The sequence below is a fragment of the Artemia franciscana genome, chromosome 8, assembly GCF_032884065.1.
Source record: "Artemia franciscana chromosome 8, ASM3288406v1, whole genome shotgun sequence".
NCBI lineage: Eukaryota > Metazoa > Arthropoda > Branchiopoda > Anostraca > Artemiidae > Artemia > Artemia franciscana.
In genome coordinates, this window is record NC_088870.1 from 7,836,723 (window position 1) to 7,853,744 (window position 17,022).

At 33.2% G+C, this 17,022-nt stretch overlaps 1 protein-coding gene across 3 annotated transcripts in view; it reads left to right on the forward strand.

The window, feature by feature from the left end:
- LOC136029928 (putative inorganic phosphate cotransporter) overlaps window positions 1–15,996 on the forward strand; it is a 35,646-nt gene extending 19,650 nt beyond the window's left edge. For all 3 annotated transcript variants that reach the window (XM_065708457.1, XM_065708459.1, XM_065708460.1), the window contains exons 2-8: window positions 2,669–2,866; window positions 3,829–4,073; window positions 6,021–6,105; window positions 9,212–9,435; window positions 9,826–9,975; window positions 14,915–15,047; window positions 15,770–15,996. In XM_065708457.1, the coding sequence (XP_065564529.1) occupies window positions 2,669–2,866; window positions 3,829–4,073; window positions 6,021–6,105; window positions 9,212–9,435; window positions 9,826–9,975; window positions 14,915–15,047; window positions 15,770–15,981 (1,247 nt within the window). In that variant the 3' untranslated portion in view covers window positions 15,982–15,996. The remainder of the gene's footprint in view (window positions 1–2,668; window positions 2,867–3,828; window positions 4,074–6,020; window positions 6,106–9,211; window positions 9,436–9,825; window positions 9,976–14,914; window positions 15,048–15,769) is intronic.
- The last annotated feature ends 1,026 nt before the right edge of the window (window positions 15,997–17,022 follow it).

The following is a 17,022-nucleotide window of genomic DNA, read 5'->3' on the forward strand; positions in this document are numbered from 1 at the left end:
TGCTCTGGCACTGATATTTGTTGCACATGGTACAAGTTCAGCAATTGCGATCTAGAACGTGTCCATTAGGTGTGTATCCAAGGGAGGAGTTTGAACCCCCCACGATTCGTTTGCCCAATGTAAATAGGTAATCAAATGCATAAAAACACATATTGATGTGTTTTTATAGCTGTATTGTAGAACTTCCTATGTCAAATCAGTAAGCCAATTGTTTTCTATATTCTTTATTTTACCCTTTTATGATAACTCTGCAATGATCCCCAAAAATATGAATAAAATTATTTAAAGAAATAATAATTTAAAAATAAATAACCCACTGCAAGATATTTTAATTCCATCTGTATTTTAGAATATAGCTAGAATATTCCAGTGTCCCATCTTTTCTTCATTCTTCTTATTTTTCTAACTTTCCCTTTGGCAGAAACATTTTACTATTGGGGGAAATTCTCCAAGCGGCAACTGTTTTAGAGGGAGGATTTACGTGGAAGAATTGCCCACAGGAGGGGATAACAAAAGGTAAAACTAACGAGGATTTATTTTGAGTCAGTGATATTTTTCTAAATGAACATTTGGGCTCTATCTTAGAGCCGTCATCAGCAAAGCAAATGGTAATTATTAATAATATATTACAAAATTACAAAACGAAACCACTTGGGAACCACTGACCTAATTGTTTATGCAGTCACATGTTAATTTTCTTCAATTCTTAGTGAATTATAAACGATAAATATTCAAATGTTAGTAAACTTTTGATTTTATCTACTAAGTAAAGCTTACGCGACTCTAACCCATTCACATTCATCAGTTTGCCTTAAACGAGTGCGTGTGTGAAAAAAAACTCAAGAAAAATGGATTTTAAAACAAGTGAGTTTTGTTCAACTCTTTATTGTCAGTTTTCTTTCAATATTTTTTTTTTAAACACGAACAGAGGCGACTTTTTAAGGTGGTAAAAATATTTCACAAGCTTTTAATTGTTTTAAAAAGTAGAATTGTGGCAAAGAGCCAAACTGTAGCGTAAAGAGCGAGGGATTGCGGAGGGGACAACTCATTTCATATACTGAGTAATTTCTGTTCGTTTTAAGTTTTAATGTTGCTCCTTACTTTCAGCTAAAAAAATTAGTTTTTTTTTTATTTGATTTCTGAACGTTTTTGAATTAATGCATGTTTGGTTTTGGTTCTCCGCAAATAAATTATTAAAATGAAATTTGTATATTAATTCTTTTTTTGACTAAATGGCTTTCCCTTAGTTGCCCTCCAATTTTCGGTTACTTAAAAAGGCAACTAGAACTTTTAATTTGTAAGGAACGTTTTTATTAGTAAAAAATATACGTAACTTAAGAATTAACTTACGTAACAAACTTTCATAACCTTATATTTTTATTATGTATACGAGGGGTTTGTACCCTCGTTAATACCTTGCTCTTTACACTAAATCGTAAGTTTTGTCCCAATTCTTTAAGAATGACCCCTGAATCAGAAAGGCCGTAGAATAAATAGTTGAAATTACTAAAAATACTTTAGCATAAAGAGCAAGGTATTTATCTCCTCCTAAATACCTCGCTCTTTATGCTAAAGTATTTTTAGAACCCCTTATATGCGTAATAATCTACGACCACTTGGTCGATACGATGACCCCTGGAAAAAAACAAACAAACAAACACGCACCCGTGATTTGTCTTCTGGCAAAAAATACAAAATTCCACATTTTTGTAGATAGGAGCTTGACACTTCTACAGTAGGGTTCTCTGATACGCTGAATCTGATGGTGTTATTTTCGTTAAGATCCTACGACTTTTAGAGGGTGTTTCCCCCCTATTTTCCTAAAAAAGGCAAATTTTCTCAGGCTCGTAACTTTTGATGGGTAGGATTAAACTTGATGAAACTTATAAATTTAAAATCAACATTAAAATGTGATTCTTTTGATGTAGCTATTGATATCAAAATTCAATTTTTTAGAGTTTTGGTTACTATTGAGCCGGGTCGCTCCTTACTACAGTTCGTTACCACGAACTGTTTGAAAAGTGAAGGATGATTGGTCCCAAATATTTTAAATTAACAAAAGAAAGAAAATGCTTGCTGATCGAAAAACGGAAAAAAGAATTCTGATCGCTTGCTCAAATTTAGTATAAACTTACTTTGAAATATATGCAACTGCTGTCAAAACGAAACTGTATTTTTCAAGTTTCATTTGTCGAAACCGATCTTTAAATAGAATTTAAAAGATTTAAATTGTTCAACGTCACGGGGAGAGGATGAAAGTACCAAAACATCCTACCTTCAGACAAGAATCTTTTGCTGTCTCCACGTTCTAATTTTACCGTGGGGATAAGCCGTTTTATTTGCTATTAACAGATAAAAAAGGACAATCCCATTAAAGTGTGGGAAATATTTTCTGATGATATGACGTAGAAAAAAAGAATTCTGATTGTCGGCTAACTTAGGTTAGGTTACATCAGGTTATGGGTAAAGAAATGGGTTAAAACCTAACCTAACCTCTCACTGTCAAAACTTGCATAAAACTGAAAAAGTTGACTGAAAAAGTTCAAAATTGGATTCAACAACTTTGGATATTCGCGGTAACAGATATGCATAACGTCAATTTCCCGACATAGACAGTTTTCTTTGTGAAAAATTTTATATTCATGATTTTAAGTAATTTCTTTTTAAGGTCATCTACCCGCAAGATATATTATGGCATTCATGGCCTTTCTTGGCTACATCAATATATTTTTGGTGAGGAATAGCATCAATCTTGCCATTGTGGCAATGGTAAATTACACTGCTGTAAACAACAATGTGCAAATCATAGACAACACGACAAAACCTGGATTGATACAATGCGAAGTTTACTCTGAAAATTTTACTGGTAAGTCTTATCAATAACAATTTCTCCACAATTGCTAAAATACTGCAAGGAAGACAAAGAAAACTTTCTGAATCAAATTTTCTGTTCTATATATTTCACTAAAATTTCAAATATTCGTCAAAATTGAGGCGCAAATGAGAAATTTTTTTTGTAAATATTTTTCAAGAGCTCTCTTAAATATAGGGAGGGCTCCCACCCCCTTAACCCCAGTTTTCAACTTCAAGTTTAAAATTAATAAATTAATGTTTACATCCTTCCAGAAAATATTCATCCCCGACAAGTACTTTTTGTACTATCTCTCATATAGGGGAGGGGAAGAGAGATTTAAAACACCAATCAAGTTTGAGTCATAATTTTCACAATTTTTGTTCAAAAAATTCAAATTCAATTTGAAAAGTGGAATTGATGACTTGAAACCTTTTTTGAGCGTCCACATAAATATATTATTTTATTAAATCTTGGATTTAAGCCTTATAGGGGCTATACAACCATCAAAAGATCAAATACAAGTTTGAATATTTGTTATTTTTTAGTAATAGAATAATTTTAAAGCTTTGCACAATAAGGACGTTCTTTACCCAAAGGAACAATTATAACATTGAAGAAATAAATAGGCCACACTATATTGATACAAAACACAAATGATCTAAGAGGAACATTTATTATTTGACTGTAAGACGGTTTTTAAAGCCTTTAATTAGCCCAAAGTAGAAAAATAACACTTCTAAAAATTGATTTAAAATGTTGCTACTCAGGACCGGCATCTACAGTCTCAAATATCTGTCTTTTGATATTTCCCATTTTTTTTTTAGAATTCTTACAAACTAGACGTTCGCTGAAATTGAAACTAACCATTCAAAAACACAACACTCTTTTAGAAGCAACGAAATTTTATGACAATGTTGCACAAAACAAACAAATTTTAACCCACCCAAAATCGTAATATCTTATTTTGTTTTCAGGTAAAAATGAAGATGGTCCTTTTGTATGGAGTCAGCCAATTCAAGCATTGATCAGCACCAGCTTTCTATGGGGTTATATTACAACCAATATTCCAGGTGGTAGATTAGCAGAAGTGGTTGGTACAAAGTATCTTCTTACCGGTTCGGTGCTCTTAACATCAGTTTTGACCGTTCTTGTGCCTCCTGCAGCCTATCTTGGATGGCAATATCTTGTGTTTATCCGAGTTTTGATGGGGATTGCCCTGGTAAGTGTGAAATTCTTAGGAAGTATTTTCTAACCCTAGCAGACAAAAACACAGGGGAGGGGGTCTGATATCCCTTGCCGAAATCTTAAATTTTATTTACTTTTTGGTACCTTTACTTTTCAAATTACAAAATGTAATTATTTTTCATTGCTGATCTTTCATTTTTTCAATTTTTCAATTTTTTCATCTTCCAACTCAACACGTATTGAATTCCAATGGTAAATCTAGACAAACAATTTAAATAATCAAACTCATTCTTCTTATCAATATATAGTCAAAAGTGTAATGTTGAATACCGGTTGTATGTTGTTTGAAATCCCGTAGCAGTGGACACAGGGAGATTTTTAAGGAGAGAGTTTTGGCTCAAGCTCCATCATATGCAATGTTAAGATTGAAGAAAATTTTTGGCTATTCAGATAGTAACTGCAGACATCCCATTTCATTTAACTTTCTATTATAAATTTTGGTCACATCTTGTCAATCAATTATTAGTAATAAAATATTTGAAGTACAAAAAATTACCTATATTTTTATATGTTTATTGTCATTCTCATCATGATCAGTGTTGGTATTTCAAAAAGTTCGTGGCAACGAACTGTAAGGAGCGACCCGGCTCAATAGTAAACGAAACTCTATAAAATGGGATTTTGATGCTAAGAGATACATTAAAAGAATTAGATTTTTATGCTGATTTTAAATATATAAGTTTCATCAAATTTAGTCTTACTCATCAAAAGTTAAGAGCTTGAGAAAATTTCCCTTATTTCGGAAAACAGGGGGAAACACCTCCTAAAAGTCATAGAATCCTAAAACAAATTACATCATCGCGTATAGAGTATTAGAGAACCCTATTGTAGAAGTTTCAAGCTCCTTTTTTCAAATGGAAGTAAGAAGAGGCATAAAAACTTAAAACGAACAGATATTATTATGCATATGAGGGGTTCATCTCCACTTCAATACCTCGCTCTTTAAGCTAAAGTATTTTTAGTAATTTCAACTATTTATTCTATGGCTTTTGTGACTCTTTAAAAATTGGTACACAATTTAATCTTTAGCGTAAAGAGTGAGGTATTAACGAGGGGACAAACCCCCTCATACATAATAAAAATATATGAATATAAAGTTTGTACGTAAGTCAATTCTTAAGTTACGTATATTTTTTACTAATAAAAACATTGGTTAAAAATTAAAAGTTCTAGTTGCCTTTTTAAGTAACTAAAAAATTTGAGGGCAACTAGGCCTCCTCTCCGAACCCTTTTTCTCAAAACCATTTTATCAAAACTAAGAGAAAGTCATTTAGCCAAAAAAAGAATGAATGTGCAAATTTTGTTTTAATTATTTATGTGGGGAGGGCCGAATTCAAACATACATTAATTCAAAAACGTTCAGAAACTAAATATAAAAAAACTAATTTTTTTTAACTGAAAGTAAGGAGCGACATTAAAACTTAAAACTAACAGAACTTAATCCGTTTATAAAAGGGGCTGTTCCGTTTTCAACGCCCTGCTCTTTACGCTAAAGTTTTTACTGTTTAAGTAGAATTGAGAGAAAGAGTCAAACTTTAGCTTAAAGAGAGGGGCATTGAGAAGGGAACAGCCCCTTTCATACACGGAGTAATTTCTGTTCGTTTTAAGTTTTAATGTCGCTCCCTACTTTCAGTTTAAAAAAAACTTGCTTTTTTTGTTTAATCAGAATTAAGAAATCAGTCTTGATAAATCTGTGCGAATCTTTTGACACTTTGAAATGCGAGTTAGGGGAATCAAAACATCCTCATTTCCACAACTAGAGACCAGGTTATACCCTTCATAATTAAGAATTGAGAATAAAAAAAAAATACTCAGCATGAGCTTAAAAACCAAATAATTGCTTAGACTGGCACACATCTTTGTGTTGTTCTGTCCAATAGTTTCTTGATTTTTCACTAAAAGTACTTATTTGTTTTATTAGGGTCCGTCATTCCCATCTATGCATCCAATGATTGCAAAATGGATACCTAATGAGCGTAGCACCATTTCAGCCCTGGTTTATGGAGGTAATTATTTCCATATATACTACACTAAAATAACTCTATTTCTAGATTTGTGTAATTAGGGCTTTCTCAGGAGCGCTTTATGACTCTTTTAAGCTTATTGTTTGTTTATTTCGCCAAACGAATGTAAGTATCCCTCGATAGCTTTTTGCCATGGTGCCAGTTGATAAATTTTTGCCACTTTGTGCAAAAATTGCAGTTTTGTGTATTTTATTTACTATTTCTAAATGACACCAAAACTGCCAGAAACACTTCACAAGTCCAAATGATAAAATTAAAATTTCAAATTATATAATTAAACCACCACAGAAAGACAACTTTTGTTATTTTCTAAGAAAACCCCTGAATTTTACATTTTTGTAGATATTGATATGTAAACTTCGCAATAAGATCCCTTTTCTAAGGCTCTAAACTTTTCATGGGTTGCTTTGAAGTTATTTTTGGAACGTATTTAATTGTCTTTACATATTCAAAATCGTAATGCAAAACCTATTCTTTTGTTTCCTAGGTCTTGTTCTGCCAAAAAGAGTTTCAGCTCTATGTCCTACCAGAGGCTTATGTGCACAGTGCCCTTTAGCAAAAGTGGGTCTTTATTTTTGGCTAAATTAAATGGAAACACAAAAAAGATAAACTTTTCATTCGTGATCTTGTAACGTGTATTAGTTTTTTGCTGGTTAGTGCTAGTTATTGCTGGCTGTTTTATATTCTTTTCTGGGGTAAACTTTGGGTTTCAATTATTTGTTTTCCTTAGGCTTTGATATTATTTTTTTTATATGTGCTGAGCTTGGTACAATGTCACGTCTTCTGCTAACCGTTTTAATTATTGGTAATATAGGATGGGAGGTTTTGCTGTATGTTGAAGGCTGTTTCGGTATCTTTTAGGCCGTATCTGGCTGTTGTTAGTTCATGAAAGTTTATACACTAATTTGATTCTTTCTGCCATCATCTGAATTAGACTCCACTTCTGGACGCTGTGAACAGTAAAGATTAACTAATACAAACAAGAGCTAAGAGCCCATATTGCACTTGTAATGAGGTCGGAAGAGAAAAGAGCTCATATGGCAGGAGCTCTAGCAAAATTGTAAGAATCAATAGTTTAATTTAAAAGTAAAATCAGAGGCTTAATGCCGGTCGAAATTTAAAATAAGAGCGCTGAGACACGAGGTCCTTCTAAATATTAAAATTCATCAAGATCCGATCACCCACTCGTAAGTGAAAAATCCCTCATTTTTTTAAATTTTCCTCTCCTTTCAGCTCCCCCCCCCCAGATGGTCGAATCGGGAAAATGACTTTATCAAGTCAATTTGTGCAGGTTCCTGACACATCTACCAATTTTCAAGAGATTGGATCCAGTCCACTTACGTCAATCACATATATACGACATTTGATTGTTCTAACCACCAAGTGTCATCCCAATATCTCCACTCTAAGCGTTTTACAAGATTTTCGGTTCCCCCTCCAACTCCCCCAATGTCACCAGATCTGGTCGAGATTTAAAATAAGAGCTCTGAGAAATGAGTTCCTTCTAAATATCAAATTTGAATATACCTCACGAACGGCCAACCGTTCTTAAGTTGAAAATACCTAAATTTTTCTAATTTTTTCGAAGTAACATCCCCTCCAATTTCCCTCAGAGAGTAGATTCAGTCTGGTTATGTCAATCACGTATCTAGGACTTGTGTTTATTCTTTCCAACAAGTTTTACCCTGGTTTCTCCACTCTAAGCGTTTTCCGAGATTTCTGGTCCCCCCCCCGAACTTCCCCCAATGAATCTGGATACGGTCGGGATTCAAAATAAGAGATCTGAGTTACAATGTCCTTCTAAATGGTAAATTTCATTAAGATCCGATCGCTCCTTTGTAAGTTAAAAATACCTCCTTTTTCCATTTTTTAGAATTAACCATCCCCCCAACTCCCCCTAAGTAAGTGAATCCGTTCCTATTATGTCAATCGCGTATTTAGGACTTGTGCTTATTTTTACCACCAAGTTTCATCCCGATTCCTCCACTCAAAGCGTTTTGGAATATTTCATTTTTGCCCTCCAACTCCATTCAATGTCACCAGATCTGGTTGGTATTTAAAATAAGAGCTCTGAAACACGTAATCCTTCTATTGATCAAATTTCATTAAGATCTGATCACCCGTTCGTAAGTTAAAATTATCTCATATTTTCTAATTTTTCCGAATTAACCGTCCCCCCACTCCCTCCCCATGGTCAAATCGGTGAAACAACTATCTCTAATTTGATTTGTTCATTAATATACCTGCCAAATTTCATCGTCCTAGCTTATCTGGAAGTGCCTAAACTAGCAAAACCGGGACCAACAGACCGACAGAATTTGCGATCGCTATAAATCACTTGGTAAATAACAACTGTCATAAAAACACTGGACTGTGCATCATAACAACGAAACTAAAATGTTACTTCTTAAAAGAAATATCACTCCATGGCTTTTGTCATCGTGCCACTTGATGGAGTTTTGCCACTTTGTGAAAAAAATGTGGTTTTGTGACATAAAATGTCCCCAGTTGAACGTTTTCTTATTATTTTTAATTAGTATTAGAATTTTAAATCAAAATTCAAATTTTTAATAATATACGTGAATTACCACAAAAAGACAACAAAAAATAGACACTTTTGTTATTTTCTTGAAAAAAACTAGGTTCTACATTTTTGTAGATAGGGATGTGTAAACTTCGCCTTAATATCTCTTTCTTAAGGCTCTAAGCTTTGATCGACTGCTTTGAATTTATTTTTGGAACGTATTTAATTATGTTGTACATATTCAAAATCATAATACAAAACCAATTCTTTTGTTTCCTTAGCCTTATTCTGCCAAGCAGAGTATTGGTCCTATGTGCTACCACAGGTTTATATGCACAGTACACATTAGCAAAAGTGGGTCCTTTACTTTTGGCTAAATATAATGGAAACACAAAAAGATATTTAAAATAAACTTGATTAATACTTTTCATTCACAATATTGTAATTTGCATTAGCACTTTGTTGGGTAGTGCTAGATAATGCTGGTTATTTTTTTTCTGAGGAAAATTTTGGGCTTCGTCAATTACTTTTATACCACAGGTTTTGATATTATTCTTTTTATAGGTGCTGAGCTTGGTACGGTGTCAGGTCTTTTGCTAACTGGTTTAATTATTGAGAATATTGGCTGGGAGGCCGTGTTTTATGTTGAAGGCTGTTTCGGTGTCATTTGGGCCGTATTCTGGCTGTTTTTAGTTCATGACAATCCTGAAGAACATCCAAGAATAAGTGAAAAGGAGAAAACATATATAAAAACAGAAATTGCAAAAGATGCACATGTGTCAAACAAGGTAAGGTGTTTTTTAAATTCTATAAGCTTTTCTCAAAAAAATAAAAGAAAATGAAAAGGAAAATAATGTGAAGAGGAATTACATTTTAATAAATGAAATATATAATTAATCCTCATTTATAAACTCAATTTTGTCTGGACTTTTCGGTTAAAGATTTAAAGTACTCCTAATAGAAATCCCCAATGGAAAAGGGAGAATAAATGAACCAGATATGGGGGTCAAACTTTTATTTTATTGCCGAAAAAATAGTTCATTTTGGACAGTTATACAAAAAGATATTTAGTAGAAAAAACAAAACAACAACATTTAAACCTACTTTCATTTATTTTTTATAGAACTATTTGCAGCATAGTCTGTAATACCCTAAATGGAAATAAAATGTTTTTCTAGGCTTTGCCCATACCATGGAAATCGATCCTGACGTCAATGCCGTTTTATTCAATTTTAATAGCCAATATTGGTCATAACTGGGGATTCCTCATCCTTCTAGTAGATCTGCCAGTATATCTGAAGACTATCTTTGGCTTTGACATAAAAAGTGTAAGTTTTTTCTATTTTCGTTTCTACTGCTCCACATTAAACAAAAATGAGTGACAGCTCATTTTGTTTTTCGTGATCTAATTGCCTTAGTAGAGCTCATGAAGAAAGTACTTGTAATAGACGGGAGGGATTGGATGGATATACTCATTTGGAGTACAACTATTGGTCAAAACTAGATATAAACTTCTAGGTAACATTTCCGCGTATATCTCATGATTTTTTACTTAAAAAGTGATCAAGTTATTATCTTCTCCAAATACTTAACAACAAATCCGGTTCTGACCTGATGGGTCTATATGTTTGATTCCCAATGTGGGGTTTAATCTCCACATGTAAAATAGGGGGAAACATCCCCTAAAAGTCATACAATCTTAACGAAATCACATCATTAGATTCTCTGTATCAGGAAACCTTATTGAAGAAGTTTCAAGCTCCTATCTACAATTTTTTTTTTGCCAGAAGACAGATCACGGATGCGTGTTTATTTGTTTTTTTGTTTTGTTTTGTTTTTTTCCCAGGGTTGATCGTATCGACTGAGTGGTCCTAAAATGTTGTGAAAGGGCTCATTCTAACGAAAATGAAATGTTCTAGTTCCCTTTTTAAGTGACAAAAACATTGGAGGGCACCTAGGCCCCCTCTCACGCTCATTTTTTCCCAAAAGTCACCGGATCAAAATTCTGAGATAGCCATTTAATTCACCATAGTCAAAAGACCTAATAACTATGTCTTTAGGGACGACTTACTCCCCCGCAGTCCCCATGGGAGGGGCTGCAAGTTACAAACTTTGACCTGTGTTTATATATATTAATGGTTACTGGAAAGTGTACAGACGTTTTCAGGGGGATTTTTTTTTGTTTAGGGGGAAGGTTACTTGGGAGAATATTTCCGTGGAGAAACTATTCATGGGGGAAGAGAATTTCAATGAAGGGGCCGCGGGATTTTCTAGCATTATTTGAAATGTTTTTTCTACTGAAAGTAAGGAGCAGCATTAAAACTTAAAACGAACAAAAATTATTACCCATATGAGGGGTTTACCTCCTCGTTATACCTCAATCTTTACGCTACAGTATTTTTAGTAATTTCAACTATTTATTCTACAGCTTATGGGATTCAGAGTGTGATTTTAGTTCTAAAGCTTAAAGCTCAAAGTCACTAAAGCTTAAATGGGACATTTAAGCTTTAGTGTAAAGAGCGAGGTTTCAACGAGGGTTGAACCCCCTCATATACGCAATGAAAACATACGAATATAGAAGTTCGTTACGTAAGTTAATTCGTAAGTTACGTATAGTTTTTACCAATGAAAACGTTTGTAAAAAACTTAAAGTTCTACTTGCCTTTTCAAGTAATCAAAAAATTGGAGAGGAACTTGGCCTCCTCCTTCACTCCTTTTTTCTCAAAGTCTTCCGATAATTGCAATTAATTAATATGCAAATTTTATTTTAATTTCTTATGTGCGGAGAGCCAAGATCAGAACATATTAATTCAAAAACGTCCAAAATTAAATTGAAAAAAACAAGTTTTATTAAATGAAAGGAAGGAGCAACATTAAAACTTAAGACGAACAGAAATTACTCCGTATATGAAAGGGGCTTTTCCTCCTCAACGCCCCGCTCTTTACGCTATAGTTTCTTACGGCCTTAAAAAGTCCAGTTAAGAGAAAGTCAAACTATAGCGGAAAGAGCAGGGCGTTGACGAGGAAAGTTTTAATGTAGCTCCTTACTTTCGTTTAAAAAAAACTTTTTTTTCTATTTAATCAAACAGTTCGTGGTAACGAACTGCAGTAAGGAACAATCCGGCTCAATAGTAAACGAAACTTTAAAAAATCGGATTTGATACTAATAGATACGTCAAAGAATTGGATTAGATAACTTCGAAGACCACTTTTGGTCCTTTATCCTGGACCTTGGACCTGGACGGAATTAGATTTTTATCCTGATTTAAAACCTGATTTAAAAAGTTTCGTTAAATTTAGTCTTACTTATCAAAAGTTACGAGCCTGAGGAAATTGGCCTTATTTTGGAAAATAGGGAGAAACACCCCCTAAAAGTAGTAGAATCTCAACGAAAATCCCACCATTGCTTTCAGCGTATCAGAGACCTTTAATGCAGAATTTTCAAGCTCCTATTTACAAAAATGTGGAATTTCGTATTTTTGGCCAGAAGACCAATCACGGGTGCGTGTTTATTTGTTGTTTTTTTTTCTTTTCCCCGAGGGTGATCGTATCGAATGAGTGGTCCTAGCATGTTGCGAGATGGCTCATTTTAACGGAAATTAAAAGTTTTAGTGCACTTTTAAGCGACCAAAAATATTGGAGGAAATCTAGACCCCCTCCCATACTCATTTTTTCTCAAAGTCAACGGTTCAAAATTCTGAGATAGTCGCATTGTTCAACATCGTCGAAAAAATTTACAACTATGTCGTTGGGGACGACTTACTCCCTCAGAGTCCCTGGGGGAGGGGTTACAAGTTACAAACTTTCACCAGTATTTATATATAGTAATGGTTATTGGCAAGTGTACAGACGTTTTCAGGGGAATTTTTTCTTGGATAGGGAAAGGGTTGAGGGGAGGGGGTTACATGGGAGGATCTTTCCATGGAGGAATTTGACATGGGAGGAGAGAATTTCCATAAAGGGGGTACAGGACTTACTAATATTATTTAAAACAAAAATCAATGAAAAGATAAATATAGAATTTTTTTTAACTGAAAGTAAGGAGCAGGATTAAAAAACAAACGAACGGAAACTATGACGCATATGAGGGGTTCATCTCCTCCAAAATACCCGCTATTTACGCTACGTATTTTTAGTAATTTCAACTATTTCTCCTACGGCCTTTGTGATTCAGGGGTCAAACTTAATTAATTGGGACAAAATTTAAGCTTTAGTGTAAAAAGCATGGTATTAAAGAGGGGGCAAACCCCCTCGTATTCGTAATAAAATATACGAATATAGAAGTTCGATACGAAAATTAATTCGTATGTTAGGCTACGTGTATTTTTTTTACTTATAAAAACATTTGTAAGAAATTAAAAGTTTTAGTTGCCTTTTTAAGTAACAAAAAAATTGAAGGGCAACTAAGCCTCCTTCCCACTCTTTTTTCTCAAAATCGTCCGATCAAAACTAAGAAAAAACCGCTTAGCCAAAATTAAATACAATATGCAAATTTTGGTCTTAGTATTCATGTGCGGAGAGCCAAAATCCAAACATGCGTTAATTCAAAAACGTTCAGAAACTAAATAAAAAAGTTTTTTTAACTGAAAGTAAGGAGCGACATTAAAACTTAAAACGAACAGAAATTACTCCGTATATGAAAGGGGCTCTTCCCTCCTCAAAGCACCGCTCTTTGCGCTAAAGTTTGACTCTTACTCTCAAATATACTTTTTAAAACAGTGAAAAACTTTAGCGCAAAGAGTGGGACGTTGAGGAGGGAACAGTCCCTTTCATATACGGAGTAATTTCTGTTCGTTTTAAGTTTTAATGTTGCTCGTTACTTTCAGTTAAAAAATTAGTTTTTTTTTATTTAATTAAACAAGAAATTATACACATAAATCTTATACAAAGGAGACAGGAAGGCAACTCGTTATGTCTCCTTTAATAATAGAGAGAGAAAAAAGAAGGAATTACACCTCAGTAACTTTCGCGGAGTACATAAAGAGAGAGAGAGAGAGAGAGAGAGAGAGAGAGAGAGAGAGAGAGAGAAAGAAAAGAAGCGAAACAAAAATCGACTCATGGAGACACGGATGGGACTTGTAAACTAATATATAAATAAATCACTTTATATTCAGTCCCCACTATTATAGGCAGGAAGAACTATTCCATTCAATTTCGTTTTATATGAATAGAGTGATGGTGGCTCAGTGACTAAATCAAACAGTTTATATTTATTGGCAATCTCAGAAAGTTGATATCTTAAACATTATCTTGATCTCTCATTTTTAATAAAAGTAAAAATAAACTTATTCCTTGCTCTTGATAAATGGCTATGCTTATTTTCAACCAAGAGTTTCATGCTATTAAAAAAATTATCTCTACACTGGATTAATAAGAACCCTTTGTCTATATTAAGGTGAAAAATTTGCTGTAAATGAAGATCATGAAGAAATACAAAAGATGCTTTGGTTTCAGATAATTCTTTTGCCTTCCTAGGGTGCGTTAAAAAATGATCCATGATTCTCATTGACTTCTTTTGGACAATTTGGAGTGGACCATACCTCCCCTCCTTCCCTCCTAATCTCTTTGCGACTAACACCAAAAATCGATAATTTTCAGAATGTCGAAATGTATTATTTTCATCAAGAAATTTTTCACAGATTCCTAACACATCTGTTGAAGATACTATGGAAAAATCATACAAAAAATTGCTATAGTCTCTTCTGAAAATTACCATGCTGCCATTTCACGATGTAAAAAATAATCTAGATGGATCGACACTTTGAAGAAATTGGTGTTTACTTCTTTCAGCCCATAGTATCTTTTCAAAAAATCGTCTACTGAATGTAATTACAGACCCTTGAAGGTTGAGAGTCTTGAGCACAAGTAGGGTGAGTTTCAAACACCATTTTTACAAAATGCCGATCTTTTATAAAGCTTGATTTTGCTGTAAATTGAATATGAGGCTCATAATCACTTCATATTTCTAGCTAAGACATTACAACAATGCACAGGAAAATCACAATATCCCCATTCCAAGGGCCCAAATATACATAGATTTAATTATGGTTCGCTCGATAAGATTGTTCATTTTTTCTGAAACACAAAATCGCGACCTAATGTAAGAGCAGACCTGCCTGGGGCCTAATGTTCTTGCTCTTAAAAAGAATTCAATTAAAACCTTGTTTAGCAGAAAACTCTGTTTATATTTGGAAAAAAAGAACCTAAAACAACGATAAAGCCCCTGCCTTTTAGTTTGTTCTTTGCTTACATAATTTCATTTTTTAGAATGCTGTCATCCTGGCTCTACCATATTTTTTATCATGGATTTCAACTTTGATATTATGCCCATTCGCCGATTTATGCAAAAAAAGGAAATGGCTGTCCACCGTTGCCGTACGAAAGATATGGACTCTTATTGGTAATTGGGTTGATATTACTTACTTTAAGTGTCAATTTTATTTATTTGTTATCAAACGCTGGTTGAATATTGATTTTTGTTTCAGGACTTGTCTTTGCAGGTTTTTGGGTGCAATTACTTGGTTTTGTATATTGGCTTGTTTCAAATCATAAAATTGAAAGAAGGATCCACAAGGGAAGGAAATTTCTCATCTCAGCAACTGGTTTGTCTGATTTTCCTTCTGCAGCCTAAAATAAATCTTGGCTTGTTTTGGGTATCCTTCCTACGAATAATTTCACCATAGCCTCCTCCCTCAAAGGTTAGCCTCGATGCAAGAGACTAGTAAAGTGTTCCCTCTATCCCCACGTAAAAATGTAGAAAATTAGTTATCTAGATTTACTGTTAGTTTTAGTACTAAAACTTACCTTAGAATGGGGAAGATAGCTTTATTTTTTTATTCTTTTCTCAAAGTCGTTTCACTTTTCGTAGGTTTTACTACCGGTTGTATTTTTGAATACAAATGTTTTAGTCTTATGGTAGGGAAAATAGTTATCGCTCGGTTTGCTGTTTTAGGGGGGGGGGGGGTCTCTAGTAGTTTTATATGACCCCCGCCATATTGAGATCAGAAATGTATTTATAAATTTGAAGAATTAAGAAACTGAATCCGTAACTTAATACAGTGAGGTTTTATTTTTTTTAGGTGAAAAAAAAACAAAAAAAATTAAAACCTGTTTTGTTTTTAGGCCATTTAGGACCAGCTCTATGCCTCTTTGTAATGGCAGGTGCTGGATGTAACATTCAATTAATTATTGCAATGTTGATGTTATCACAAGTTGTTGAAGCTGGAAATTACGGTGGATGGCTCATTAACCATATTGATATAGCACCCAGTTTCTCAGGTATTTTGGTCTCCCATCATTTTTTTTCTTTTAAAACTGCGCTCATTGTTTCTTAATCAGAATTTTACAAGCAGGCTACTTTCAAACCTGAAGTTTTATTTCCTTAAAGCTCCATGGATATGTTAAATTTTTAGCCCTTTGACCTTTTATAGACTTTTTAGAGGTTTTTTAATTAAAGATTAATGATAATAATCAAAAAGAAAATGATAAATAAAAACAAAATTAAAAAAAATAATCAATTAAACATAATTGATAAATTATAAATCATTAAAGTAATTAAAAATTAAATTGAAAATAATTGAAAATAATTAAAATTAAAATTGAAAATAAAAAAAAATAATAACAATCATTAAAAATAAAATTGATAAATCAATTAAAAATCAAAAAAATGATAAAAATCAAAAAACTGAATCAAAGAATTTATCTCAAACAACCGATAGCTGTTTTTGCAAAAGGAGTTTCTGCCAGATACTTGTATATTTAGTATATTGTGTACATATCGCAAAAAATAAATTACCCTGAACGTGTATTAAAAGAAACACAATTTCACATTTTTTAAGTACTGTACAGGTACTCCATTTTTACTCGCCTTTTCGAGAAAAATAACCGAAGCAGAAAACTATAGTTTTCTATGCAATTTTTAGGGCAGTATCATTGTTTCGGCGGTGTCAATACCTTAAATGGCAAAAATACTCCAAAATCCAAACCTTTTCTATTTTGTTGAGGTACATTTGGCTATGTAAATTTCTATTTAACCGATTCAAATGACGAAATTTTTCGTCATTCCATGACAAAAGTAAAGCAGTTCAAAATAGGGATGAAACCATTTTATTGACAGTGAACAGATATAAAATTTATATAAACAGATATGTCTTAGAACTAATAAAGTCCCAGTAGAAGAAATTATCTCTTCAATAGAAACATCGATACATAGAAACCCCATCCTAATCAAAGATGTTAGCCTAGTAAGAGCCTCTACAGTTAAAACCCTGTCAGAGTTTGCTTTAAAATCAGAAATCCCAAATAATTCTATCAAAGACATAAAGGTTCTTAATAATTTAAGAAGGGATGAATCTATTATTATTACAAAAGCAGAC